The sequence below is a fragment of the Salvia miltiorrhiza genome, chromosome 3 (assembly GCF_028751815.1).
Source record: "Salvia miltiorrhiza cultivar Shanhuang (shh) chromosome 3, IMPLAD_Smil_shh, whole genome shotgun sequence".
In the NCBI taxonomy this organism is placed as follows: Eukaryota; Viridiplantae; Streptophyta; class Magnoliopsida; order Lamiales; family Lamiaceae; genus Salvia; species Salvia miltiorrhiza.
The window spans coordinates 6,654,227-6,681,683 of record NC_080389.1 but is presented as its reverse complement, the minus strand read 5'-3'; the positions used below and the strand labels follow the sequence as shown (position 1 = coordinate 6,681,683).

General features: G+C 35.6%; 2 protein-coding genes and 1 long non-coding RNA gene across 3 annotated transcripts; all 3 read right to left on the bottom strand.

Annotated features, from left to right (window-relative positions):
• Positions 1–278: 278 nt before the first annotated feature.
• Positions 279–3,088, bottom strand: LOC131017254 (uncharacterized). The gene is made up of 13 exons (XM_057945991.1): positions 2,830–3,088; positions 2,616–2,740; positions 2,452–2,530; positions 2,239–2,368; positions 2,005–2,168; positions 1,802–1,922; positions 1,539–1,725; positions 1,415–1,462; positions 1,216–1,305; positions 1,091–1,150; positions 917–1,012; positions 649–726; positions 279–391 (listed from the first exon to the last, which is right to left on the bottom strand). The coding sequence occupies exons 3-13, from the start codon at positions 2,472–2,474 to the stop codon at positions 324–326; spliced, it is 1,065 nt and encodes a 354-aa protein (XP_057801974.1). The 5' UTR covers positions 2,475–2,530; positions 2,616–2,740; positions 2,830–3,088; the 3' UTR covers positions 279–323.
• Positions 3,089–3,160: 72 nt separating this feature from the next.
• LOC131017256 (uncharacterized) lies at positions 3,161–4,854 on the bottom strand. The gene is made up of 3 exons (XR_009099506.1): positions 3,806–4,854; positions 3,465–3,622; positions 3,161–3,370 (listed from the first exon to the last, which is right to left on the bottom strand). It is a non-coding gene; the product is annotated as an uncharacterized LOC131017256 (long non-coding RNA).
• A 2,473-nt stretch (positions 4,855–7,327) lies between these two features.
• LOC131017251 (uncharacterized) lies at positions 7,328–10,087 on the bottom strand. The gene is made up of 7 exons (XM_057945989.1): positions 9,921–10,087; positions 9,751–9,815; positions 9,388–9,528; positions 9,186–9,263; positions 9,000–9,071; positions 8,798–8,911; positions 7,328–8,300 (listed from the first exon to the last, which is right to left on the bottom strand). Exons 2-7 carry the CDS (start codon positions 9,782–9,784, stop codon positions 7,501–7,503), a joined length of 1,239 nt encoding a protein of 412 aa, XP_057801972.1. The 5' UTR covers positions 9,785–9,815; positions 9,921–10,087; the 3' UTR covers positions 7,328–7,500.
• Positions 10,088–27,457: the final 17,370 nt, after the last annotated feature.

The following is a 27,457-nucleotide window of genomic DNA, read 5'->3' as shown; positions in this document are numbered from 1 at the left end:
TATATGTTTTATAAATTGTTGGAGCTAAGCAAGTAGCTGGTACACATGTGTACTGGTTCAGATTTCATAGTAATTACACACAATGGTACCAAGTGGTAGTTCAAAACATGATAGATTAACATAGGCGATATCAATTTAAAATTAGAATGTTTAGATGTGCATGCTTGAGGATCTTTGATCTTCATGTTCACGTGACTTTATGACCTCATGCTAATGTTTTTAGCTTTCTTTTTATTTTTGAAATTTCTAACAACGGCACAATAATATTTCAACATTTGCTCGATTAATAAATTCTAGAAGATTTAAAATACTATCTATCATGTCTAACTATTACCTGATAGAGGCATATCCAAATGTGCATCATCAAAATTCTCAGGTGTATCAACATCATCTAACATTACAAAACCAATATAAATATTGTTAGATCAATCATTATTCTTATATTGGTTATACAATTTCTCCATTGCAATAAAAAAATCAAAAACTCACTACTCATGGAAAAGAAAATAAAAAGTTTCACCAACATTTGTTCAAAGTGATCAAAAGAATCCTCATTTTCACTAAGCCATGATTATCATTTTCTGGTGGAAAACATATCATCAAAATCTTTAGCAAAATGCACTAAATCTTGTAATAATAATTGAATACCTGAATCTTCAGAAAGATCTAAGTGCACAACTTTTTTCCTTTTGCTAACAAATCTTCTTTTGATTTTCCCAATGTTACCTGATATAGTATATGAATTGAACCCGATTTCTTAGATGAATAAAATATGAAAATTAAATTTAGAAAATTTCTTATTGGGTGTGTGCATTTTTTCATTACATATACTTTTGTTATTATATATGTAAAAAATCAAATACACATGTGTAACCTAGATTCTTTGAAAATAAATTTCTAAATTTTGGTGATATACCTCTTTCAACCGATTCCACTACACAATTCAGACTATCATTGCTTGAATCTTCAGACAAAACAATAGAGCAAATTTTCTTTTTACCCCTGAAGATTTCTGTGATGGAGAAGAAATATAGTTATATTAAATGAATTTGCAATATCAAGTATCTATTTATAATAGTGGATGTTATACCTGATATTGGTTTATCATCATCAGAAGAAAGACTATCTTTAAATGAGCTTCCAATTGTATCTGTTGTTGCAAAATTATAATTATTATCCTTTCAAGCAAGAGTAGCATATCATAATCATTTTCACCTTTGATATGTTCAATATGGCTTTCTTGGGACACTTTCCCCTTGCCTTTAGCTTTGGCAGCAATCTTTGCTCGAATGACTTTATCATTATCTATAATAATTGCAGTAATCATCATTACAAAAAACAAAAATAATTTAACTAAAATGTTCATATTAAATTACAGCAAATATTAACCGGTTGCCATCACAAAATTATTCACCTAATGAATCATGAAAAACCAATTGTCTCGTCGCACTTTTTAGCAGCCCTGAAGAAATAAAATACTTAAATTATTATCATCTTAATTTAATAATACATGGAGTAGAAGCAAAAATTATACAAACCTTGCTCCAGATGAACTTCAGGTTCAATGCTAATTTTCTCAGATGGTATTGCACCATCATCTTGTAAAATCTCAATAGCATCCGCAGTGAAAGTACAAACATCTTTAAATATTCGACTTTTTATCTTTAAGAGTAAGACAATATTGCATAGGCGTTGCCTAAGAAAATCCATCTGCGTTATGGGTCCCTATAATTTTTAAAAGGGTATTATTTATTTTTGTAAATGTGATAATAATCGACCATTGTTTAGTTAGAATACTCACTTGATTTTGTTTTTCATAAAACTCAGAAGGATCTAGGCCAAGAAGTTTCTGAGCTTCTTTCCCCAAAAAAGTGACTTCCACTTGTCCAGACGCATCAAAGACCATGAGACTAAATCTGAAGCTGTAGTAAAATCAAGTGTTCTAATATACACACTTGTACAAATCAATACAAACTAAGAAAAGAGGTATTGATCGATTAGCACCTCCGATTGGCTATTCTCATATTCTTGCATGGAGTTGAGTAACACATGAACTCTGTACCATATGAGGCAACTGTCTTTGTGGAACATATTGGACAACCAATGTAAAAGTAGTCTTGGTATTCATTTTCCAATCTTGCTTTAACTTTTACATTAAAGTATGTATTCTGGAAAAGAAATTAAAAAAAAAATGTTAAAATCATGTTACTTGTGCAAGTACAATATAAAGTAAGTCACCTCTTGATTCTGCAACATTTGTTCCACTTTAGTAATCTGCAGGGGTTGCTTAGGTGAGCGCAACACTTTCTTTTCAAAAAAACCACCAGTTTGTACTAACATGTTGATGGCCTCTTCATTCTCTTGCTTCCTATTTATGATAATTATAAGCAAGTTAGGAACAAAAATATTTACACGATAAGGTTCTTAATTGTTATACAGATTATACAATACCATATCTCTAGTTCAATTAGCATTTCATTCTCAGAGCTATCCAAGACAATTGACTGAGCATTGGTGGTCAGACTCAATCCTGAACATTAAAGAGAAACCATCATCGATTGTGCCTAACAATTTATGTATGTATAATTTACCACACCATGTAAAATCATGCATACCGTAATATGGCACGACTGAAAAATTCAACAACAGCAACGGTGTCCTATTCGAAATAGGTTCCAATTTAGCATAGATCTCATCGGATACAGAAGTTTCCCAAAATGTCACCACAAACGTTTCCAGCCTACATTTCCATGAATTATGTTATTATAAAATAAACTAAACATATGTAAAGAAATAAAAAAACATAAACTCATCGTGTATCTAACATACTCTGTATCAATGGCAGCATACTCACGAATGACTTTACCCTGTCCTTTGACTGTGACAACCCGAGGTTCATGGGTACCAATAATGACACAAGCAGTATCTAAGTAAGAGAAGAAAATGATTAATTAACATTTAAGTCACAATAAAATAATCCCATTCTAAAATATAATAAGTACAATAATTCTTTTCCTAAACTTACACAAAATATTGCTAAAATAAATATAAAAATATCATTTTCAATTCTTCAATAATTAAGTTGCTTAGCTTAACTGATCAATGTCTTTGTTGAGAGAAATTTGTGGAACTCGCAACTTGGAGTTGTTCTAAAACTTAGTCCACCAGCAGGTATCAAATCATTTGGTTCTTCATTCACCGAAGTATCTTTTCTGAACGTCCATTGGTAATTACATGTCACAATTGGATTCCTGTATTGCTTTGGATCAGAAACATAGGCTCCTTTCACCATGTAAACATTACCCTCTTGAAGCACATGTTTGAACCTATCTATATTATCATGGAATATCACGGCATCAAGAGTGTGGCCCTAAAAAGAACAAAAAAATTAATATATGTAACCTTTTAAAGGTAAGAAAAACTCACAACAACAGCTTAAATGTAAGGGATACTCATAAACTTACCAAGCCATCACCCAAGATTAATTTCTGAAATTTATTAGGATTATTGTTAGCTTGCTTAGGTTCTTGCTTCTTGATCACTCTCACCTTGCATTTCCATTCCTTCGTTCCTGGGAGAATCTCATTCATTGGAATCAAACGCTCTTCCATTTCTTGACAACCTAATTGGATCATGGCAGTAAGTAACAAAAGCATTTGAATTACAAAACAAACAATAACAGTTAGATCATAATCTTAACTAATTGGAATTCAATATTATATGATCCTAAATGGTTAACTAATTCTATCCTAATCTCTATTTCAAACTAAGACTACCCCAAAAAAGAGTACACCCCTATAAATACCTGCCTTCTACAAAGTACCCAGATTTATCATCATGTCGCCGCATGCAAAATTTCAGTGTACACAACATTTCTTGTTTCACATGTTGAATCCATATCAGCAACTGGCGGTCGAATTAAGAATTTTATTGAACTTGATGTTCTGACCCTTGATAAAGCAACATATAGCTGTCCATGTGAAAAAACAGGATGAGGCAAATAAACACCGACACGATCCAATGTTTGTCCTTAAGATTTGTTGATGCTGATTGCAAAACACAATCTTAGCGGAAATTGTAGCCTCTTAAAAGTAATTGGACATATGTGTGTATCATCCAACTCCAATGGAATCCTTGGGATTAAAACATATTCACCAGAATGAGTCCCTACAGCAATGACGGCTCCGATCACGTGCCTACCAAGATCACGCACAATTAAACGTGTTCCATTACACAACCCCTCCAATGGATTTAAGTTGTGAAGTAACATAACTGGACAGTTAACCTTTAATTTAAGAACATGTGGTGGCAATGAACCAACACTAATTGCATTCATATAATCTTGATAGTATTGTTGCTGGCTTGGATCGTTTGCATAATCCGTGCTAACATATTCAACCATATTGCCTGGGAATTTTCCAATCAATGATTCATTAATTTCTCCCATACATTCATTTTTAGGAGTTAAAATAGCGGTATTTATAAGGCTCGAAGAACCGCTAGAATATGCATCAAACGACGGAAATATTTCATTGACCAGTGTGTCAAGAGGCGAATCTGAACCATGGTAAGGAAGGCACATATCTTCAGGAAGATTAATATAATCAGCACGAACATTTGGCTCTATGCCTTCACCAACCCTCAATAACAAATCTGTAAAAACAGGATCCTCCATTGCCCGCATATTCTGTGTCAAATGAATTTTTCGAAAAAGAAGCCATATGGATGAATATACCAAACAAGCATCCAATATCTCTTCACGAGAACCCCTTCGAACAATTGGTATAGTTTGCCGAAAATCTCCACCAAGAACAACTGTTTTGCCACCAAACAATAACTGGTTTTCCATCAAATCTTGCAACAATAAATTTAATGCTTCAACTGCCTTTCGATTTGCCATCGATGCCTCATCCCACAATATTAGCTTGGCTGCAATTATTAACTTTGCCGTCGCAGTATTCTTGCTTATCGAGCATGACATAGATTCATCTAAATTTAACGGAATTTTAAATCTAGAATGAGCTGTTCGACCATTTGGTAACAAAAAAGCCGCAACACCAGATGAAGCAACTGCAAGAGCAATGTCACCAGTTGAACGAACAGTGGCCAAGATTGCCTTATATAAAAATATCTTTCCAGTGCCACCAGGACCATCAATGAAAAAGCCTGACCCAATTGGTATAGCAAGACTGGACATTATCTCAAGATAAGCAAAGCGTTGTCTTTCATTAAAACGACCCACCGAAGCTAAATCAGATTCTGCAATCGGTATATTAATTTCTGCTGCAAACTCACGACTATTTATCTCTTCACGAGTCAACCCAACTATATAATCAACCACAGAGTACTCATCTATCCCATGACCCATCATTTGCAACAAAGAATCAATGGACCTTAAAGATAACCGATAACCCTCTGCATGGTCTAACAGATAATCCCGTATTATATCAGCAGATAAAGCTTCTCTAAATTCAATCCACAAATTTTTGGGATCAGAAGGGGAATTAAAAACAAGTATAATCGCAAATAATTTTCACAGAGCAGACGGCATTTGATAAGTTGCAGCTTCCTGAATCGCATGCCTAACATCGTTGTCAGAATCCAACAAGCCTCTATCAAGAGCTGCCTCGCGAAAGGACAAAAACAATACGCCATTTGATGTTGTCAAATCTTCAAAAGATGTTGGAGCCCTAACATGATTCAGCAACAACCTTAAATAAAAACGCTCCACTTCTGTAATATTGACCGAGACAAGTCTACCGATTGTCCCTAACCTAGAGCGCGGTGTCCACCTCCTAGTTTGTAAGCTCCACACAAAATGTTCAACAAATTCCCGATACAATAAATTTAGTGCTGCAACTTCAACAAATTTATTCATCTAAAAAAACTCTGTAAGTTGTGTCCTGTTAGCACGATCATAATCTACAATTTTCGGAAGAGATTGGTTGGCCGCGAAGAAAACCTGCTGATACCCCGACAAATGAACGTGTAATTGCAAAACTGATGGATACATATCAAAAATATCAAATCCATAAATTCGCCACATAGCTTCCGGAGCACAAAGCCACCGTGACTTTTGAAAATCAGAAATCTCATCTATTGGCTCAGTAGATTCAACATCAACAATATTGTATGCTATTTGATCATTACCCTTACAAACATATTTGTAAAGATACTTCACTGATCTAACATCTGTACAAACCTGGACGTTAATATGGCAATCAAACTTTGCCAACAAATAAGCATTATAAGGGACCACCCATCTGTTATCCAACCACTTGCCACGCACCAAAACCTTTTTTCCATCATCTCTACGCTTGTAGTCGGGGTATGAGTCCAATTCAGTGTTTGACTTAAACTCTTTTGAATAATAACTTTTGCATTTTTCCCCTATCATGCATGCATTCTTTGGGTTGAGTTCACCACATGGCCCATGCATCATATGATTGATAACACAAGAATGTAGATGCGGAGTCAGGTCAAGATCTGGAATCTCAGCTGATACAAATCGATCATAGGCCTCAGTTGAAGTTACCTTATATCGTGGTTGCAATATTATCAACCAATGAACATGTGGAAGGCCTCTTTTTTGAAATTCAATGACATAAAAATAAGCAGCAACTACCCCGAACAAAGAGTCTTTTACAATTTCCTTTTTTAGTTCCTCATTTTTGGCCCTAAAAACTCTTGCATACAAATCAGCTCTATTATGACTTTTCTCAACAGGAAATAATTCACTTTGAATTTCCACCCACTTTGGATTACAAGTCATTGTGAGAAAAATATCCGGGCATCCAAATTTTGCGACAAGTGCCAACGCATTCATGTAACGACAACGTAGATCACGCGGGCCACCTGTAAAGGTCTTAGGAAGAAGAACACGCTTACCAACAGATTTTGCGCTAATAACACCATTAGATGTTATACTCTCAACTATCCCTTGATACGATTCAGCCCTCATTTCAAACTTAGACTGATTATGGCGAAAAAAATCTAGTCTTTGTGTCTCGATCTTAACATAAGTATCAATCTGAAACTGTTGAATTACAGGACCAGTTCTAAGGATATTTGTTATATCGTCGGTGCGTATTTGGAACAGATAGCAATAATATTCTCTCATAGCAACACATGAAAGAGCTTTGAAATTCCTCAAGAAATCTGCATGGAGTAATGGATAAGTCCTTATTAAAAGTAGAACAAACAATATAAAACAAAAAATTATCAATAAATATTCCTACTAATTGATTCAAGCACCAACCCTTTTTCATGAACAACAAAAAAAATACTATTGCTCTACAAAAAGAAGTCAACCTAAATAACTCGCATATAAGCAACAAAAATTTCTAGTATATTAATATAAGCACAAAGACATAATACTAAGTTAATAATGAAATCAATGCAACACATCATAGAATGCAAAAAGTAATATGAAAAATATAGTAGTGGAGAAACATAAACCACATTGCAGAAGACCTAACAAATGAACATATAGCAAAACAATTAAAACGTACTATTTTGCTCAGCAACAAGTAGGGTGTCAGCTTCTTCGTGCATATGCGGATCAACAGTATTATTTTCATGATCTTCAGTATCTTGTTCAGTTGGGTCCAAATTCAAATCAATGTTGTCTATAGTTTTGGGTATTCCAGCATACCAACCCGGCTCGCCATACGGAAAGATTAGATAATACTGAAGCGGATCATAGCATCCATAGTAATAGTGCACATAGCGAACACCACCTGATCTTAGGTTGACCCTAATATCACGAGGTTGTTCCATAGATGTTCCCACACCCTCATTCCAAACTGCTGCAACATGGTCAACTACTGGAAAATTATAAACACGTTGGTCAAGTTTAGGATTGGCACGCAACACTATAGCATAACTATCTAGGTCATCTTTGTTTTGTAAATTGGTGAAGAAATTATGGTATGGATTATTCGTCAAGATGTTCACCAACAATGAAACTATAACACGGTCTAATCCTTCAGATTGAGATACACGATTATCCAACTCTCTCTCAGTGCCATAGAAATATAACTGCAGATGCCTTGGAACACCATCCTTAGGTGTTAGTTCATGGATATAATGCCGAACAATACCCTGCACTTTGAAGGCGTAAACCCCTTTGTTAGCTTTAGCCAAAGCTTCATCATAAGTCATCTTAATAGATGTGAATGCCAAAGAATTATTATATGTCCTGCAACGCCGACGGAACTCGACCCCCAAAGTTGTCATATCATTTACATAGAGGTTCCATAACTCATCTGGCATTTTGGGCAACTGCATCTTTATTTTACCTGACGCGCAACAGAAGCCAGGAGGTTCATTAGAGAATCGAATAGCTTTACAATGCTGACAAGGGTCTTTATGTGGTAGTTCATAAGCCTCATTGGGTATTTCAATTAATCTTCTGAACATCTCAATATCTTTTTGCATAGCCGAGCGTGAAGTTGATGTGCGGCCTAATTGTGCAATAAAGAAAAAAAAACAAAAGTGAGCAATGTGCATATCAAAATTATAATAAACAAATTAAATAAACAAGAAACATAAAAAAGAGTGAAAGCCTTTGATTGAGAATATGTTTAGCATTCTCCTTAAAAAATCAGACTATCCATATTGAGCAAAAGTCACATTAATTTACAGACAAGCAATATGCCAAAATTTTACATCATCCAATCCACACTAACCACTAATATTCTTTTTTTTTTTGAGAGAAAAACCACTAATATTCTTTATAAACAAAGGTGCAACTGTTAATAAATTAATAAGGTAATCAACAGACATAAACACATACCTTTTGAGCGCCTCTGTCCACAAGAACCTTTAGATAAACGTTTAGACCGTGAAACATTAACATCATTAGACAAAGGCAGTTGCGTCACATCGGAACCCAACCGGCGCAAGCAGCCTGCAAAACCATCAAAATGCAAGAGTAGTTACAAAATTAAGATAAGTAAATAAACAATAACACTAAATAAAATTAATTATAACAATACCTTTTGACAATATGGAACGAGGGATCACATTTGTTGGCCCAAGGAAAAGTTGACCATTTTTAGAAGAAGAGCCTGGCAAATGAAAACAAAACGATTGTTAATATAAAAGAAATTAGTTTTTCAAATATATGCTAAATTCTCAAAAGCTCTAAAGAAATTTAAAACAAATACAAGAGAAATCATAACCTGTCACTTGTGAGATTGGAACACTCCCACCAGTGTCAACAATAAGAACACGCCTCTTTCTTTTTTTCGAAGTCTTATCTGAAAATTACAAACCATAGTCACAAAAAAATAATAATAATAGCAACATCACTTGCTAAGCAATCCCATATAATATTAAATTTAATTGTGCAAATCTAGACACAATTCATCAAATATTATGCACCTCGCAAACTTCTCGACTGAGTAGTTAGAGCATGTGAACACTCAGGGCCAAAGATAATTGGCGTAGCCATATCAGTTGCTGATGGAGTAGGTAAACTAAACAATAAACGTCTTGAAGTTGTCACAGAGCCGTCTGAGCCATCTGAACACAAAAATAATATTAAATTTGCATAAAAGCAACAAAGAATTGGAAAGTAAATAGTAGGTGTGACTACACAGCTAGCAACATGCCTTATACAATAATTAAAATTCCCATACACCATAGTTTAAAATAAAAACACGAAATAAATAAAGGTAAGTGTGCAAGTGATACAAATGAGTTATAAAATAAAATAAAAACACAGAAAGCTCAACAGTAAGTAACCTTCCGTTGAAAGCACACATCTTCTTTTTGCCATAATAAAATATATGAATAATGCGGTCAAAGTCCTGACACATGAGAAGTAAGTAATTTAGCTGGTGATATAATAAAATATGAAAAGAAAATGAAACTCGAAAATACTATTATGAGATCAAAGTAGGGCAGCGACTCACCGAAGCTGCAAGAAATGGATGAAAGTGTTCCAGCAAAGAAATTTGATGGGAGCAAAGACAAGTGGACGCTGAGGCCGCCCGTTGAAAACCAGAAACCAAAAATAATAATCCCGTATAAAACAATAACGAATCCTTAAAAAACCTACAGGCTAAAGGCAATAACCCAATTTGCTCCTAGTCCTAGAATAATGAACCTCATTCTCTAAACTTCAAAACAATAACTATAACGAAGAAACAATGCGACATGACATTTAAATACAATGAAAGTGCCAAAACACATGAAGACAAAGATCATAACACAAATAAAAAATAGAACAAAACCAAGCGCACAGTTGAATTTGGAGAGGCGGAATAGCTTTCTTGGAGTAGAAACACGCTGGGGAGAAAAAACACAAAATTAGAAAGTTAAAAAATGATGGAGATCATAAGATGTCAAAAAACCAAACAAAACATATGAGCAAGTAACCTAATAGGAATCAACTGTCGTACTCCTTATTTAATGATGAAGGTCTTGAGAGTATACATTTAATTCTCAAGAATTACAGTTCTATATTTATGATGGTGCATTAGTACATAATATGTGGGTGTGTTGGAAAAAATGATGTTTCATAGGCAAGCTCAAGTTGTTTATACTTTTTAACATTGAACCTAAAAACTAATACATTTTAATTTACAGAGATTTGAAGACATAAGAGAGAATCCATGTTGTGGAGACTTACTCAAGTGTCAGACAATACTCACTACTCTTGAAGAAGTGAATGTCAATGAACGAGCATGTGTCTGAGAATAATTTAGAAAAAAAAAATTAGAATGAATATATCAATATATGTAGAGGACCTAGAGGTCTCAAAATAATGTACTACAAGATTAGTGAAATATCAATATATGTAGAGGTCTAAAAAAAACTAACCTAACTTACATATTGAATAGAACAATTAATACTGACTATACATAATTATATTAAATCAGTTATATTCAATTAATCAATTAAAATAAATTTAAATTAAAACTGTAGGCCCATTCCACCAATCATATATAATTCATTACCATCACCTGCACTCATGAGCAAGCCCAACCATACATTATTATCATCAATTAAAAATAGAGTCCTAGTCAAAATCCACACAATATACTCCATCTGCGTTTTTTCTTCTGCACACTTGCACCCACAATTTCCTCTCTCTACCCTGTAACTCTCTTTCTCTCTCTACCCTCTCTCACACCTTCATATCTCTCTGTACGTTTCACATTTGCAATAAAGAGTAAATCTCAATCCCAAATCCCTCTTCTTCTTCTCCTTTTTTTCTTAATTTCAAATGAATAACCAGAAAGCCGCTGCTGATGCCGATACCGACGCCGGGTAGTACTCTCAACGCAGACAACGACACAAGAAACTGAACCACAACTTAGCTAAAACTCAACCAAGACTCGATGTTCCCGATCGGCACCCTCAAAGCAAACAACAAAGCAAGAAACCCAGCCCCAAGACTGATTCGATTGTGTTATTCTGAGCTCAAGCAAACAACAAAGCAAGAAACCCAGCCCCAAAACTAATTCGATTGTGTTATTCTCAGCTCAATTTCTCATAAAAATTCTAGGGTTATAAAAACGAAAAATGATAAAAGCAAGGTGCAGAAATCAAAGCTTACCTCCTTGTTTTGTTGGTGTTATGGATTTGTCTAGTGTGATTTTTTGTTGAACTAAGATCGGATTTCACACTTTCACAGGCAAATATTTTGACAAGAAATCTCTTTGTTTTTGCTAGGAAGCTAAACGCAGGTGGTATAAAGTAAATGTGAAGAAGAAAAATGTGTGGAGACAAAGATAAAGCATTTTTTTGTTTTTTGCAAAAAACCCACAAATGAAAAAAAAATGACCAAAATACCCTGGGCACTATTTTTTGAATAGTACTATTCCTCCCAATAGTAAGAAAGTTCTCTCTTATTAAGATTGTTAAATTAAATTCAGATCATTGAATTGGCTTAAACTGGTAATCGTAATCTGTATGATCATAACTGGTCTACATTAATTAGTGGACTTAGCTTTTGGATATGAAGCTCATAGTTAGCTAAGTGGCGAATCACCCTCTCACATTCTATGCCCCGAAACTCTTTCACATTTTATTATTCTTCATTATCTATGTAATTCATGTTATTGTTTAATTTTATTGCGCACAGGATTCAAGATAACAAGTATTTTTCTATTCATGTAGTTCATGAAAGCGAAATTCTTGTGCATTCTACATTTTTAAATTTTTTTATTTTTGGAACAAAATTAAAATAAAAGTATATATGGAATCCGTTGATATGGCTGAAAATCAAGGGAAAGGGGGCTGATGACCCCATTTTTTTTATATACTCATTAAAAACAAAATGAAATATACCTCAAAATTTGGGAGCCACTTTTTATCTTTTTATCCTTTATTTATATCCATCTAAATTCTATAATCTCACAAAATAAAACTAAATTCTATTCCTCTGGGTTCCATCACTTTTTATCTTTTTAATCTTTAGCATATGTTTGATTGGGTATTTTAATTTGGAGGTTGAAAATGGATTCAATTAATTGAATTCATTACTTTACTGTTTGGTTTGGGTAATGAGTAATTCAATCACTCAATTTGTTACTTCTAAAAATAGAGGGGAACAAAAGAAATGGAATGGCTTATCAATGATTCAGTTCCGTTGTTAAATCAAACACTCAATAAAAGTAATATTTATTATTACCATTTCACCCTTTTATTTGATTCTATTCCATTTCCATTCTTCTACTCGAACCAAAAGAGCACTTAATCATTATCACCTAAATTTTTATGCTGAAAAAAAGTAGATAGAGTCGGGGGATTTTTTTGAACAATAACTTATGTTGATTTGGAAATTAGGACAAAAACTTTCGGACTTGTAAAAATAGGACACTAATTTTTTTTAGAGTAAAATAGGACATTAATTAATAAGCGTCGTAAAAATAGGACATTTCTCGGCCGATAATCGACCGAAAAATGTCATGCGGATGCAACACTTATTAATTAGTGTCCTATTTTATTCTTAAAAAAAATAGTGTCCTATTTTTACAAGTCCGAAAGTTATTGTCCTAATTTCCAAATCAATCTAAGTTACTGTCCTAAAAAACCCTCAAACTCAAAGTAGATATTTGTTATGGGGCGAAGGGAATAATAGTTCAGGTCAATTTATTCGAGAAGTTTACAAGGGAATAATCACTCGGTAAATTTGAATATAATTTGTCCAGGGATTTTCCCGTCGGTAATAGAAATTATTGATTTATATTTCAATTTAATTAAAATAAAAGTATAATTAAAATTTATTGAGAGAAATCTCCCTTCAGTAAAATTATCACTTGATATGTACTCGGTAAATTGGTCAATTGATTCCAATTTCTTAATTAATCATTCAATAAGAAAATAAATAACTTAAATTTAGAGAATTAATAAAAACATGAATGGTAAAATTTAGGGGATAAAACATTTTTTTTAATTATCACGTCAAGTTTAGGATTAAAGTGGTATGTATTGTGTTTTGCTATTATATATTAATTAATTAATTAATCAATTAATTGATAGATTCTAGATATTTCTATTGTAACACAAAAATAATCCGAAACATTAATGAGGAAAAAATAAACATAGCCAGGGCTGAGCGTAAACCGAACCGGACCAAATAAACCGACCGAACCGATCATTTTTTGTTCGGTTTGATTTTTGAATTTTTGGGTCGGTTTTCGGTTCGGTTCTGAGATCTGAAAACCGATGAGGTATCTGTTCGGTTTCGATTTTCCCTCCATGGTTCGGTTGGGAACCGAACCGAACCGATATATATATATATATATATATCTATATATATTTTATTAAATATATTATTTAATATATATAATAGTATGAATAATATACTGAAAATTAAAAACCCTATAGAACTCTTAACACCCCAGCCGCCCGCTGCACTTCGCTTTCACTCTTCCACTTCAATCACCCACCTGCCGCAACCCTAGCAGCCTGTCACCACCTCTCCCCCTGGCGCCACCTTCTCCCCGGCGACTAGCAGCAGGCCACCGTGCGGTCCGCGCTAGCCCGCGTCGAGCCGTCGCCGCAGCAGCAGCAGACATGCGTCAGGCGCGACCTCCGCTAGAATCTCCTCCGCCGGACTGCTGCCACCTCCCCCCCGGCGCCACCTCCCCACCGGCGACCAGCAATAGGCCACCTCCCTTGATTTTATTAAAGGTATGCTAATTTTGGGTTTGAAATTGTTATGTTGATTTTGCTTTCCAATGATTTTATTCTAATTTTTGTTAGATGCTACGAGATTATATGATCTTAGATCTGAAACTTAGGTATAGTTTTATGTTGATTTTGGGTTTGAAATTGTTATGTTACATAGCTGTCACATGGGCCACGATAAGAAAATTTTAAAGTTGAATTGAGGATTTTTTTTTTTGGTCTTTGAGGTCAATTAGGAACCTATGAATTCTTCGAACTAGAATATATAAATAATACACCCACCAAAACCCTATTAACAGATCTGTAAACCACCGCCGCCGCTGCAGATGGATCGGGAAAACGCTCCTCCTCCGAGCACGAAACTCCGCCATCTTCCCGAAGAATTAATCGAAGAAATACTGTCAAGACTTGCGCTGAAATCACTGCTGAGATTCAGGTGCGTTTCGAAATCATGGCGTTGTTTAATGAGTAGCGAGAGATTCATCAGAACCCAACTCGAGAAATCAAGCAATGACCCAACTGCAGCCCATTGGCAAGTTATGGTCAACTGTGAGTCAAAAAATTCAGTATTTGGATTGAAGCAATGCTCTGTGCGCTCCTACTTGGATGACCCCGACGTCGATCCTTTCCCTATCGACGGTCCAACCAATCATCATCTGACGACAGATGCTTATGTCGTCGGCAACTGCGACGGGCTGATTTGCATTCTCAAGAAGCCAGGGAGCCTTTTCTTGTGGAACCCAGTCACTAGAATCTCCATCGAATTACCCAAATTAGACCTTGGAATTAAAAAATATGGGTTCGGCCGCGACGAACAAAGTGGTGCATATAAGGTGTTTGTTGTTGGGTCGAGGTATGAAGAGGAAGAGGAAGAGGAAGAGGAAGAGGAAGAGGAAGAGTATGAGTATGAGGAAGAGGAAGAGGAAGAGGAAGAGGATGATGATGATGAAGAAGAAGAAGAAGAAGAAGAAGATGAGTTTGAGTTTGAGTTTGAGTATGAAGAGGAAGAGGAAGAGGAAGAGGAAGAGGAAGAGGAAGAGGAAGAAGAGTTTGAGTTTGAGTATGAGTATGAAGAAGAAGAGGAAGAGGAAGAGGAAGAGGAAGAAGAAGATGATGATGATGATGATGATGAAGAAGAAGAAGAAGAAGAAGAAGAGGAGGAGGAAGAAGAAGAGGAAGAATATTGATGAAGTGTTGGCTGCTCAAGAATATTGAAAACAAGATAAGGATGTTTTGGCCGCAGAAGAATATTGAAAGTTTAGTATCGCCAGATCCTCACAAGAACCTTTGAGCACCTTTTGTGAGATGTTTCAGTACTTTTACGATTTCTTCTTATTGATATGTTTTTATTATTATGAATTAGTCATCCTTCCACATCAACTGCTTAGAGAAGCTACAGATCAGATCTTATGTATTTATTTTAGTTGGTCTTTATACGATTTTTTTAGTTTATCTAGCTAGAGGAGTGATTCTTATACAAACAACACTTATACTATAAAATGCGTTCATAAAAAAATTATGATCTCACTATAGAAAAAAACAAATCAAAACAATGGAATCGTCGCCATCCACAACACAAACAAAAGAAATACAATCCGTTAGCGTCAGAAAATTTTGTCGTTAAACCAATAAATTTTGTAGTTTCGAATCTAAAATCTTGTTTTAGTTAAAAGATTTAACGACGAAAATATTTCCGTCGTTAGCTTTAGTCACGGACTAACGACAACAAATTATATATGTCCCAAAACCCCGTCATTTGGTTGTGATAGTGCCAACGAGAGAATAATTTGGTTGTGTTAGGGCTTGATATCTTACTTCCGTTGTAGTTCCGTCGCTATATGTGTTTTTCAAGAAGAAGAAAAGATAATTTTAAAAGAACTATATTAACATCAATAATACCAACACTACAAAATATCAAATAATTCAATATTCCTCAAAATCCAATAATAGTTTAATATTCCTCGAAATCTAACAACATCTAATTATTTAAGAAATCCATCACTAATGTAGAGACAATGCTGGCGGTCCAATCATCTCCTTGGGAAGCATCTATCTGGCTTAGCCTTTGAGAAGAAAGAGTTGGACTTTTGCAGAGGCCTCTGGCTCATCGTCTACAAGAGCCACCTCAATAGGAACATCTCTTTCTCCTTTGATCTCCTCACTGGTCAAGCTTGTTCGAGCAATCCCGTTCCTCAACTCTAGTTAATTTCATCTTGATCCGATTCCAATTTTTGAGATATCTGAAAAATCAAATAAGGATATTCAGTAATGAACAGATCATGATTCTTGATCAAGAAACAAAAGTTTCCTTTCTCTCCTCTTCAATTTACCATGTGTGGTCATTTTCACTGATTCAATCTCCTCTTCGACCTTGACAAAAATTCTCAATTTCTTGGACTACTCCAACTCCATTTTCACAATGGAAGGAGATATGAGAAAAATGCCACATTGAATCTAGGATTACGGTGATGTCACTAATGTGTGTGTGCGTAGGCCCATTGGTGCTAAATCAATAAAGGGAGGAATTCTAAACTACCCACCTTTCCTAGAGTGAATTTTTGAAATATCCACTTTTTCAAATTGCTACACTCCATATCCATTCTATTTTTTAAATATTTTCTTGCCAGGAAAAAGCTGTGTTTGTACTGCACACTGACGACAATGATTGGGTGCCTGAAATGTAATTTGGAATTTCGTGTTATGCTCCCTTATTTGACATCCCAATTTGCCGCATAGATGTATTATATGCGCATTAACTATGCGCAAAATTAGTGTTTGTGCGCATAGTTAGATTTGCCGCATTTTGTTCTTTGTATGCGCAAGAAATGTAATGAAAGATACTCATTTTGCGCAGAAAATGGAATATGCACATCTGTAGTATATTTGGGCAATTTTGATTTTTTTTTGTGTGAAAAAAATAAATTAGTATTGTACTCATAATTTTAATTTTGCCCACTTGCTATTCATAAAGTAATCTTTGCCGCATTTTTTTTTGTTTCTTGTAATCATAAACTATTCTTGTAATTTTAAATTCAATGCGCATTGAATTTAATTCAACTGTATGTTAAAGTTAAATTATTGTAATCATAATAATTGTATTTGGTAATTGTAATCATAATTTTTTTCTTTGGTAATTGTATTTATTTGAATGCGCACTTGTAATCAGAAATTATTGTATTTGGTACTGGCAATTCAATGCGCAATTCTTTAAGTATGCGCAATGCGCATACAATTTCAATTTGAATTACAATGTCATAAATTAATCTTTTTAGCGCAATCAATTGATGCATTTCACGTGAAGTCATGCGCAAAATTAAGCATAATTAAGCAAAATAGTCAATGTTGCGCAAAATTTAGCATAATTATAAAAAGACACTAATTGCGCATTTTTCACATCAATTTGTGCGCAATTTTCAAGACCAACATGCGCATTTTGGCCAACATATATAATCTATTCACTTATATTCATCAAATTAATACTCCCTCCGTCCATGAAAAAGAGTCCCATTTGGGACTCGGCACGAGTTTTAAGAAAGTTGTTAAAGTAGGTGTAAGTGGAGAGAGAAGTAAATTTATAGGGGTAGTGTTAATAACAATTTTAAATGCTTAATCCTAATTTAATTTTTGAAGTTATTCAGACTGAAAGCTATGGAAAATCTCGCCTAAACCTGAATTCAGTCACCCTTTAACACTCTGGCTGGGAAGTGGGAAGAGATCGAATTCTTCATTAGACTGAACTCAGTCTAACTCCCTTAACATTCATACTGAAGGCACCATACTTATACACACAAAACAATCCAAAGAAATGAGCACAAGAAATCCAAATAAATAAACACAACAAAGCCAAGACTGGGAACAAATCGAATCCTTAATTAGAAACTGACTTCACCAAGCTTGAACTAAATGAACAAAATCAATAAATGAACAAGAAATAAGCATACACTCAGATTTGCTATAGCTACATTTCAAATGAAAAATCAATTTTCCCACTCAAATTTAGAACCAAATCAGTAAATGAACATTTTGGAAAAAATCTGAGCTTGTAGTTGCCGTGCGTCCGGACGGTGAGAGGGAGTTAAGGCTGGAGGCAGCCATGGTTGCCGAAATTTCACAAACAACGAGGGATTGCCGTTGTTACCTGAGAAGATAGGGGGGATTTCTGGATCTGGAGTGAGAAATAGAGAGAGCGAAGGATGAAGGGCGACGACAGCGGCAACAAGTCCTCTAGCGGCTGCTAATTGCTGCGTCGATGAGAGGGGTGGTCGACGATGGTGTTCCTCGCCGGTGAAGAAAGGCGGCACGACGCTGTGCACGTGGCTCCTCACCTTGAATCGCCACCGATGTCGCGCCTCTCTCTAAAATCCCCCTACCACCGCCACGTTCTTTTTTGCCGCCTACTCGCGCCATCAATGGTCACCGACTCAGGAGGGGTAGCCTCGCCGGAGAGAGGCGTCACCTTTGTCGGAGATAGGCGGCGCAAATCTAGAAGATAGGGTTTGAAGAGTTGATGGGGGTGGTGAGCCGAGGCACGGCGGCAGAGGCGACGACCTAGCTGCTGCCGGAGAGGTGAAGGGGAAGAGAGGCGTAGGTCGGGTCCGAGCCTCGCCGGAGGAGGAACCACGCCGGGGAAGAGGGGAAGGGGAAGGGGAAGAAGGGCGATGAGAGAGAAGGAAAGTTTAAAGTGAGGAGAGTTTTTAATTAAGTTTAAAGTGAAGAGAGTTTTTAATTATTGAGGTGGGTCCTCAATGGCAAATGAAGTAAATACATAAAGTTATAAAGGGTATAATTGTATAAAAAGTGAAACAGGACTTTTTTTTGTGGACAAAAAAAAGAGGGGAAATGGGACTCTTTTTCGTGGACGGAGGGAGTATAACAATTAACAAATCGAAAATCTTATAATGTCATTTCTTTTAATTAAACCAATTAAAAGAACTTACTACATAAATTAGCTTATTTTATTAAATTGAGATTTATTATAAAAGAAAAAAAGAAAAATCCCTTGAAAGCACAGAGACGCAGACTAAGGGCACAAAGCTCAAAAAGAGAAAGAAAAACTACGGAGCAAACAAAAATTAATACATGAAATCATGAAAATCATCCATTTCATCCGACCAACGTCCCTGAACGACCTTATTCATTGCATTCATACTGGGCCTATTGGTAAGGTCGACCACAAACTCCCTTGGCTTGTATCCCATTTCCTCCGCATTTCTAAGTCTACTTTTAATGCAGCCTTCCGGAATTGCATGTACAGACTCTCTGCCCTTTCCTGATCCCTTTGAACGGCCACGTCCGCGCTTCTGCTCTGAGAGTAACTGCATTCCTTGATTAACCTGCTCCTCTAACCGATTTATACGATTCGCAATATCCTCGGGAGCGGACTGCTTATCCCCATTCACCTCCTTAATTGGAGAATTAACATGCTGGCCCTTGAGACCTTCTACCCCAACTACCAATTGCTGCTCTTCTCCAATCACGCCCAAAACTGAGGACTTATTAGCGTCACCCACATCCACATCGCCTACAACATCTGCAATGATCGTCTCCTCCTCTTCAGAGCTACACTCTTGGAGAGGCTTGTCATAAACCGAATTCTGGACCGGTTTCGCGATGGCCTCCAATAAATCTGGTCCTGTCATCGTAGCCGCATCCGTCCCATGACTTGAATCCTCAATAGCAAGAACGGCAAAACTATTGCCTTTAGTAGAAGAAGTTGCCCTCAAAGCCGGAGAACCCGCAACCGAATTTTGCACCACCAGTCCCCTCGGCGTGAACTGCTGTTGCTCCTTCAAAGGAGCAGCCTGCTGCTGCTCGGTCTCTGGCTGAGATTGTGAGCCATCTGCAGCCTCCTCAATCGCATCAACCTCCTGCCATTGTCGTCCAACAGGAGGCTGATGCTTAACTCCACCCGTGTCCATAGCGGACTTCCTTCCAACCACAGCTTGTTTCTTTTTGCATTTATCAACACTATGCCCAGTGATCCTGCAATGTGTACAGTAAAGAGGTAACTTCTCGTAATAGAATTCCACGTGATAAGCCATATCATCTCCTTGAACTTGCATCGACTCTTGCAGCGGAAGAGATAAATCAACTTCGACAAGCAGCCGAACATAATGCCCAACATCGGCATAGGCAGACGCCCCATCAATTTTAATAGAAGTGCCAACGACGTTGCCAATAGCTGTGATAACTTCAGGATGCCAGAACTCCACAGGAAGATTATATATTCTTACCCAAACTTGGCTCAACGAAGAAACTTCCTTATAGGGATTAAACCCTTTCACCCACTCCCTCATACGAAGGGATCCCTTCGACAAATCCCATAACTTTCGAGCCTTAACAATGTTCTTATCCTCCATTGTATCAAACTTCAAGATATAAAAACCCTTACACATTGGGATCAACTTCCACTCCGAGGAAATCTTCCATATCGATTGTAGTTCCTGCTTAAGTTCAGCGGTAGGACGAGGCGTATCACCTTTTTCCAATAACAGTTTTCCAATCATCGCGTAGCGATATTCCTCAAACCGTTTCTTGCAAAATTCAGAAGGCAAAGAAAGAGTAAAGCCATGACCTGATTCTTGTGCCTGAAGCGTCGTGAACTTATGAGTAAAGACATCTGGGCGTCGCAAAAGGCGGGGAGCAACCACACCCGCGTAAGAACCACGTTGATTATCCGGGAGAAAAACCCCCTTCGCGCCGGAGCCACCAGGACAACTGCTCTTTGTCGTAGCAGCATGAGAAGCGTGCTTTCCCGGAGAGAGATGAGTGTCTAGTGCCGTCGGATGCACCCCCGTAGAGGATCTGGCATCGACAGTGGCTAGAATACGCTGTTCATGGGAAGAAATCAGATCCTTTCCCCGAGCAGCAAGCGGAGGCAAGGAATCAGCCGGCAGGTTTGTGACTCTGCCGGCGGCGACACCCGACGAGACCCCCGGAGAGGACCTGGCGTCATCAGCAAGGAGACGCTGTGCGTGAGTTGAAGGTTCTATGTCTCGGAAGGCATGCCGGTTTCCCGAATCACAGCGGACGAAGTTGTTAGAGATAGGGGGGAGGTTAAGACCTGACCGGTCCGGCGAAGCGCCAGGGGACCTGACCGGAGGGCTCATGGAAGGTGGCGGCTAGGGTTCCATTTTCAATCGTCTCTCCCCGGCGGCTAGGGTTCAGTAAAATCTTATCACTAGAGCAATATAGACTACATAAATTAGCTTAACAAACATTTCTATGTACATTTGTAGAATAATATAGTAAAATATATATTTGTACAATATTAAAATCTAAGTACCTCTTTCTCGAAAAAGACATAAATTCTTCGTAGCCGGTCTACTTTGAAACTTACACTTCAAACACCGAGGGTGAGCAAACTCAGCAACACAATTGCCAACCAAATTACCAAAGTCGGGCATGATCTCGAGCGACCACACGTGCAACGCCCAAACAGGTCAATAGAATTTATAATTTTTTTTCGACATACACTTTGTAGTGTATTGACACAACAAATTATAAGTATACGCCCCCCACGAAAATTGGTTAAATAATGCATCAAGATCATCCACTAATGCCCAAACCCAATTTTTAATTGTTTTATCGGTCTCGTAACCTACCAGCAATCCATATAGGACTATAATGTAGGCAATCCTCAAGTATAAACTTCCATCCTCATCATTAATCTTAAAATCATCAAAAAGATCAATGATAAAAGATAATTTAACATGCGTCTGACCACCACTAAATCTCCTAAACACTTCCACTTCACTCAAATCATGGTTACGTGACATATCAAAATTAAAATCACTGAATTGAAGACCAGTCACCAAAGCATAATCTCTCCTAGAACAATGCACCCTGGTATTATTCAATAAAAAATATAGACCATCCCCATTGGATTTAATTTGGCGAGACACTACATGATGCACGACCATTGCACATTTTGGACCAGGATTCCAATCCAACAAATATCCAAAACAACCATTTAAAAATCTATCCAATAATGCTTGACCACCTTTTTCCTTTAAAATTGTCTGCACCTTGCTTAAATACTTGATTTTGTAATAAGTGCCCACATCCGACGTTACACTGATAGTGTCAGGTCTCAACAGAGTAAGAGGCCCCTGTTACAACGCAAAAAATATTTAAATAACAAATTTTAAGACCAAAAACACATACTATGCACATTCTAATCTATGCTCGAAATTTAACTTTGCGAAATTAAAATTAGCTATGCGAAATTAAAATTAACTATGCTCGATTAAATTTAACTATGTACAATTGAAATTAAAATTCCTCCCTAAAATTAACTATGCGAAATTAAATTTAACTAATTTTAAGATTACAATTAAAATTCCTCCCTAAACTTAATTATGCGAAATTCCTCCCTAAAATTCCTAATTTTAGAATTAACTAATTTAACTAATTTTAACTAAAATTAAAATTCCTCCCTAAAATTAACTATGCGAAATTCCTCCCTAAAATTCCTAATTTTAGAATTAACTAATTTTAACTAAAATTAAAATTAAGATTAGAATTCCTCCCTAAAATTAACTAGGCGAAATTAAATTTAACTATGTGCAATTGAAATTGAATTTAACTTAACTATGCAAAATTAAAATTAGCTATGCTCGAAATTTAACTATGCGCAGTGCGCAACATATTATGCGCAATTTTCTGTCTCTAAATTGCGGAACATATACTATGTGCAATGTGTACACTGCGCAATATATAGACTATGCAATTGCACATAGTCTATATGGTGTGCGCACCAAATAATTTCGATACTATGCGCATACAATTCTACGCACAAATTAAAGGTGTATTCTACGCACAAACTTAAATAAATGTGTATTCTGCGAAGAAATTAGATCTATCCTATGGAAATTGTATGCGTAAATTCTCTGCGCTAAGTAATTTAAGAACAAAAAATCCGAATAAGGCCATGTTCTCCACGGTCAAAAATTCCCAACATGTATTACAACTGCGAATAATTAACTCAAAATATGAATTAATTCCAAAATATTATTCAAAATACAAAAAATGCGCATAAAGAAAAATAACAAACCTCTTGAGGTGCGGCCATGTTCTCCACCGTCGAATGGACTCCGAGGAAAAAGCTTTTGAAGTAACAACGAATGAAGATTTGGAGAGGAAGGCTATTTCACGCAGAGAAGGGGAACTTTGCGGAAGAGAAATAAAGAGGTTAGAGAAATTCAAAATCTAACAAAATGAAGACAAAACTACCTACCCAAACCTTTAACAATTAAATTCGGTCAAAAAGGAAACAAACTTTGTGTCAGTACACATGTTTCCAAAGACAGACATAGAAAATTGTGAAGGGAGGCAAGTAAATAAATAATTAAATATTCAAATGGATATGGAGTTAATTGTTTTCAAAAAGCGGGTATATTGTGAATGTAGCTCCCAAAAGTTGTGTAGTCTTGTATAATACCACATCAATAAACCACTAATATATGAATTATTCATATAGTAAAACATAAATAGGAGAAATGAAATTTTTTGGTGCTAATTAAATCAATAAAGCAGAGATAAATGAGCTAATGTATGCATGAAGAATGAACCTTTTATTTAGATTATAAATTGATAAAGTTTAGTATAAATTCAATGTGGGATAGATGAAGAAAAAAAAATATAAAAATACCATATATATAGAGTAGAATTGATAATGAAGCAAATACTAAATCGTGAGAGTGCCACATAGGATAGAAAATAGTAGAGAGCTCTCCAATGTGTAGCTCTTTATATGATAGATAGATCATGAGTCCCTCGGACTTCATAAAATTTGCGATTCAATTTCAAAGGAGACAATTCCCTCTGAGTCTTTATTTTGCAATGACGATAATCAAAATTGTGAGGTAATTTTGAATATCATTTTTAATTTTATTTTTTATGTCATGCTATAGAGATTTAATAAACTTCTTATGATTATTATTGATATAAATTATTATTAAATATTTAAAAATATTGTTTATTTTTATGATTTTTTTTGCAAGTAAAATAGGTGGAATAAAAAGGGTGGATGGAAGTCCTTTTTAAGAAACTTTTATATTTTAGGTTTACATGTATGTAAAACTTTTTTATTATAATAGTTTGACATGACATATTAACATTGTCTTTAGTGAATAATCTCCGTACTTTATAAATATATTATGAAATAATTTCTATGTCTTTATTTTTTATATAAATTATAACATCAAATGATACCCAAAAACATAAAACCTAGCTACCTTAATTATGGAATTATAACTAGTCCCAATAATGAATTATTAATAAAAAAAATTGAGACCAGTTATTAACGGATGAGATCCTTTGTCCCACTATTTAGTGTGTACCACTTTTAATTTATCTATTTTATAATTATTTTTATAAAAATAAAAAATATTATTATATTATGAACTCTAATTAATATTTATCACTAAAAATTAAAATTTTAAAAAAATTATATACCCTAATTTTGAATTAATGAACCCAAATAATTAATTATTAATTCAAATGAATATAAAAAAATAATTATCAACCCTGATTAGATGAGTGAACCATTGTTATCTTTTTGTTATATTAAAGCATAATAAATTAAAGAGTTAATTCTCTCTAAATCCTTAAACTATAGTCATTTTCCATTTTTTCCCCTCAATCTTTGAACTTCCCATAAAAAACCACCAACTATTGATTTTTTCTAATATTCATATGACGGAATTTCCGGCCAAATTCAAGCACACGTGGAATCGGAATTAAGTGACGTGGACTGTCGCAGCCCGACATCTAGCCAGTGATAGTGTAGATCGGGTATCGATACGACTAATAAAATGATAGGGTAAAACAAGGGAAACTAGAAGACTCGTCAAGCGGAAGCTACTAATAATTCAAGTTAAAGCAAATAAAATATCATCAATCTTGATAGATACGTTGTCGGCTTCATACATTCAAATGTATCAGGGTTCTAGTCAACGAAAATAAAGAGAGTACAACTAAAAAATTACAATGATTCATACTCCCTCCGTCCGCGATATCGTTTCCACATTTGCCATTTCGGTCCGTCCGCGATATCGTTTCCACTTCCATTTATAGAAGTAGGGTCCACAAACTTCCACTCACAACAATTGTGGGACCCAAACTCCACTAACTACATATCCACTACTATCCACCACTTTTCTTAAAACCCGTGCCGTCCACAATGTGGAAACGATATGGCGGACGGAGGGAGTATTGTTCAGGGTAGCACAGCAAAACGTGATCAGACTATATGTATGAGGACATATAGCTGAGAGTGACAATCCTAATTAAGTTCAAAGGACATAGTCTTCAACAATTCACACTACCGTATAGGAGCAGAATACGGTACTCAAAAGTCGTCTGGAAACAACAACCCTCCAGCGGTTCCCCAATCTCTCTCCTTGCTCATCCTGCACATTTAGAAATACATGCAGGGCTGAGTATAAAATACTCAGTGGACATAAGCCGAAAATAAACAATCTCGCTCTTAGAGCTATAAATTTAACTTGCCATTTATACATTACACAGGGGTTTTTCTTAAAAGAACCCGTGTAAGCAATTGATAACTTATAAGCATCATAAAGTAAAGAAAGATAGACTGCAGTCACAAATACTTAGCATGTAGTACCGCTTCTACAACTCATCATCATCATGGTACTGAGAAGTAGGCCTCCTTCTCAAGCACCGTAACCGGCCGACCTGACAGTCGGCTCACAGTCATTTCTGACCGGCCAACCCGGTATACAGCTCACAGTTACCTCCGTGTACACAATCCCGCCTTTGGCAGGACCCGGAATCGTTTCATCCGTAGAGGGTAACGTACAGGCTCGTCGACATCAAAACTCGGCAAGTTAATTAGTTCAAACATCAATTTATCTCAAATCATCTTAAAAACTTATAGACATCATTATAATCATCATTTAGAAAGCCAGTAATAGGGGTATTAGAAAGTAATGCCCACCTGGAAATCCTAGCTTCGTTCCTCGTACTTCAGAGAAATCCTACTTATGCCCTCGACTCGTGTCTTCAGATATCATTATTGGCGTAGATGGTTCATGTAAGAAGATAAACGTCGATCAGACAAATCCTTACTAAATTCACTGTTCTTATCTTATTTCTACACTTCGTTTTTCATTGGTACCTTCTAAATAATACTTCCTACATATTTACTGCTTCTACTCTCGACTCATCACCAAATTTTAAGTCTAATCTGTTCATCAAGGAACAACTCCTAAATACTCAAACCCAGATAACATCTAACAATCACATACTAAAGTTATGATGTTATATCACATTCTTATATATATTCTCGATAATTCACATAATGCTTAATGACATCATTATGTGGTTAAATATCTCAAGAGAACCAAATTTGGTTAAGTAAATTAAACTCGGAAAAAGTGTTATATCTATATATATATATATATAAACATATATATATATATATATATATATATATCCCATTAGCATTTTTATGGATTAATATGGTGTATAGTTATCGCCATTAACAGATGCAATTATAATAAATTAAAGGTAGGAGTGTTGTGAATGCCTATTACTAGACCTGATATACTCTGTCCCAACTTCAAGCAATAACCTGCTTTACCTCGGAACTCCCCTGGGTTTGGAACTCATACCATTTGAAACATCTTGAAGTCTAGTTTCATTAAACAAAAAGTAGGTTGCAAAACTCTACGTGGTTTAGGAGATATGACCATTTTCCTACAGTCTACCATATTCGACAGTTTTGTGCAACTGGGAAGTTTTGATTTTTGAAAAAAACGTAGATATTGTCAAAATGACTTGAAACTTTATGGGTAGCTAGCTTACATGTTCATCTTGTTCATATAAAAATTTTGAAACCATAAACTCAGGGGAAGTTACTGGAAAAGTGACTCTAGTATCAATTTCTTCCAAACTTTCGGTAGAAAGTTGCAGTTGGAGACTTATAATTTAAAAGGGTATCAAACGATGTCCAAATGACTTCAAATTTTACATGAACGTTCCTAACACTTATATATACTTACCATAAAATTTTCAAGATTGTTGGATATCAATAACCCTGTCAAATTACATCAAGTCAGTAGCTCTTTCTTTTTTTTTCTTTTTTTTTTTTTGCTAGTCATATTAACTCATCAATTAGTCCACCCTAAACATATAGCCAAGCATACTCTATTTCTTGTCAAACCAATTCATCATAATCGTTATCAATCATCTCTAATCATCATTTTAATCCATCAACTATCATAACTACAATCTCATAGGCTCATCTTTATACTCAAATCCTCACTTTCTTCACGAACTT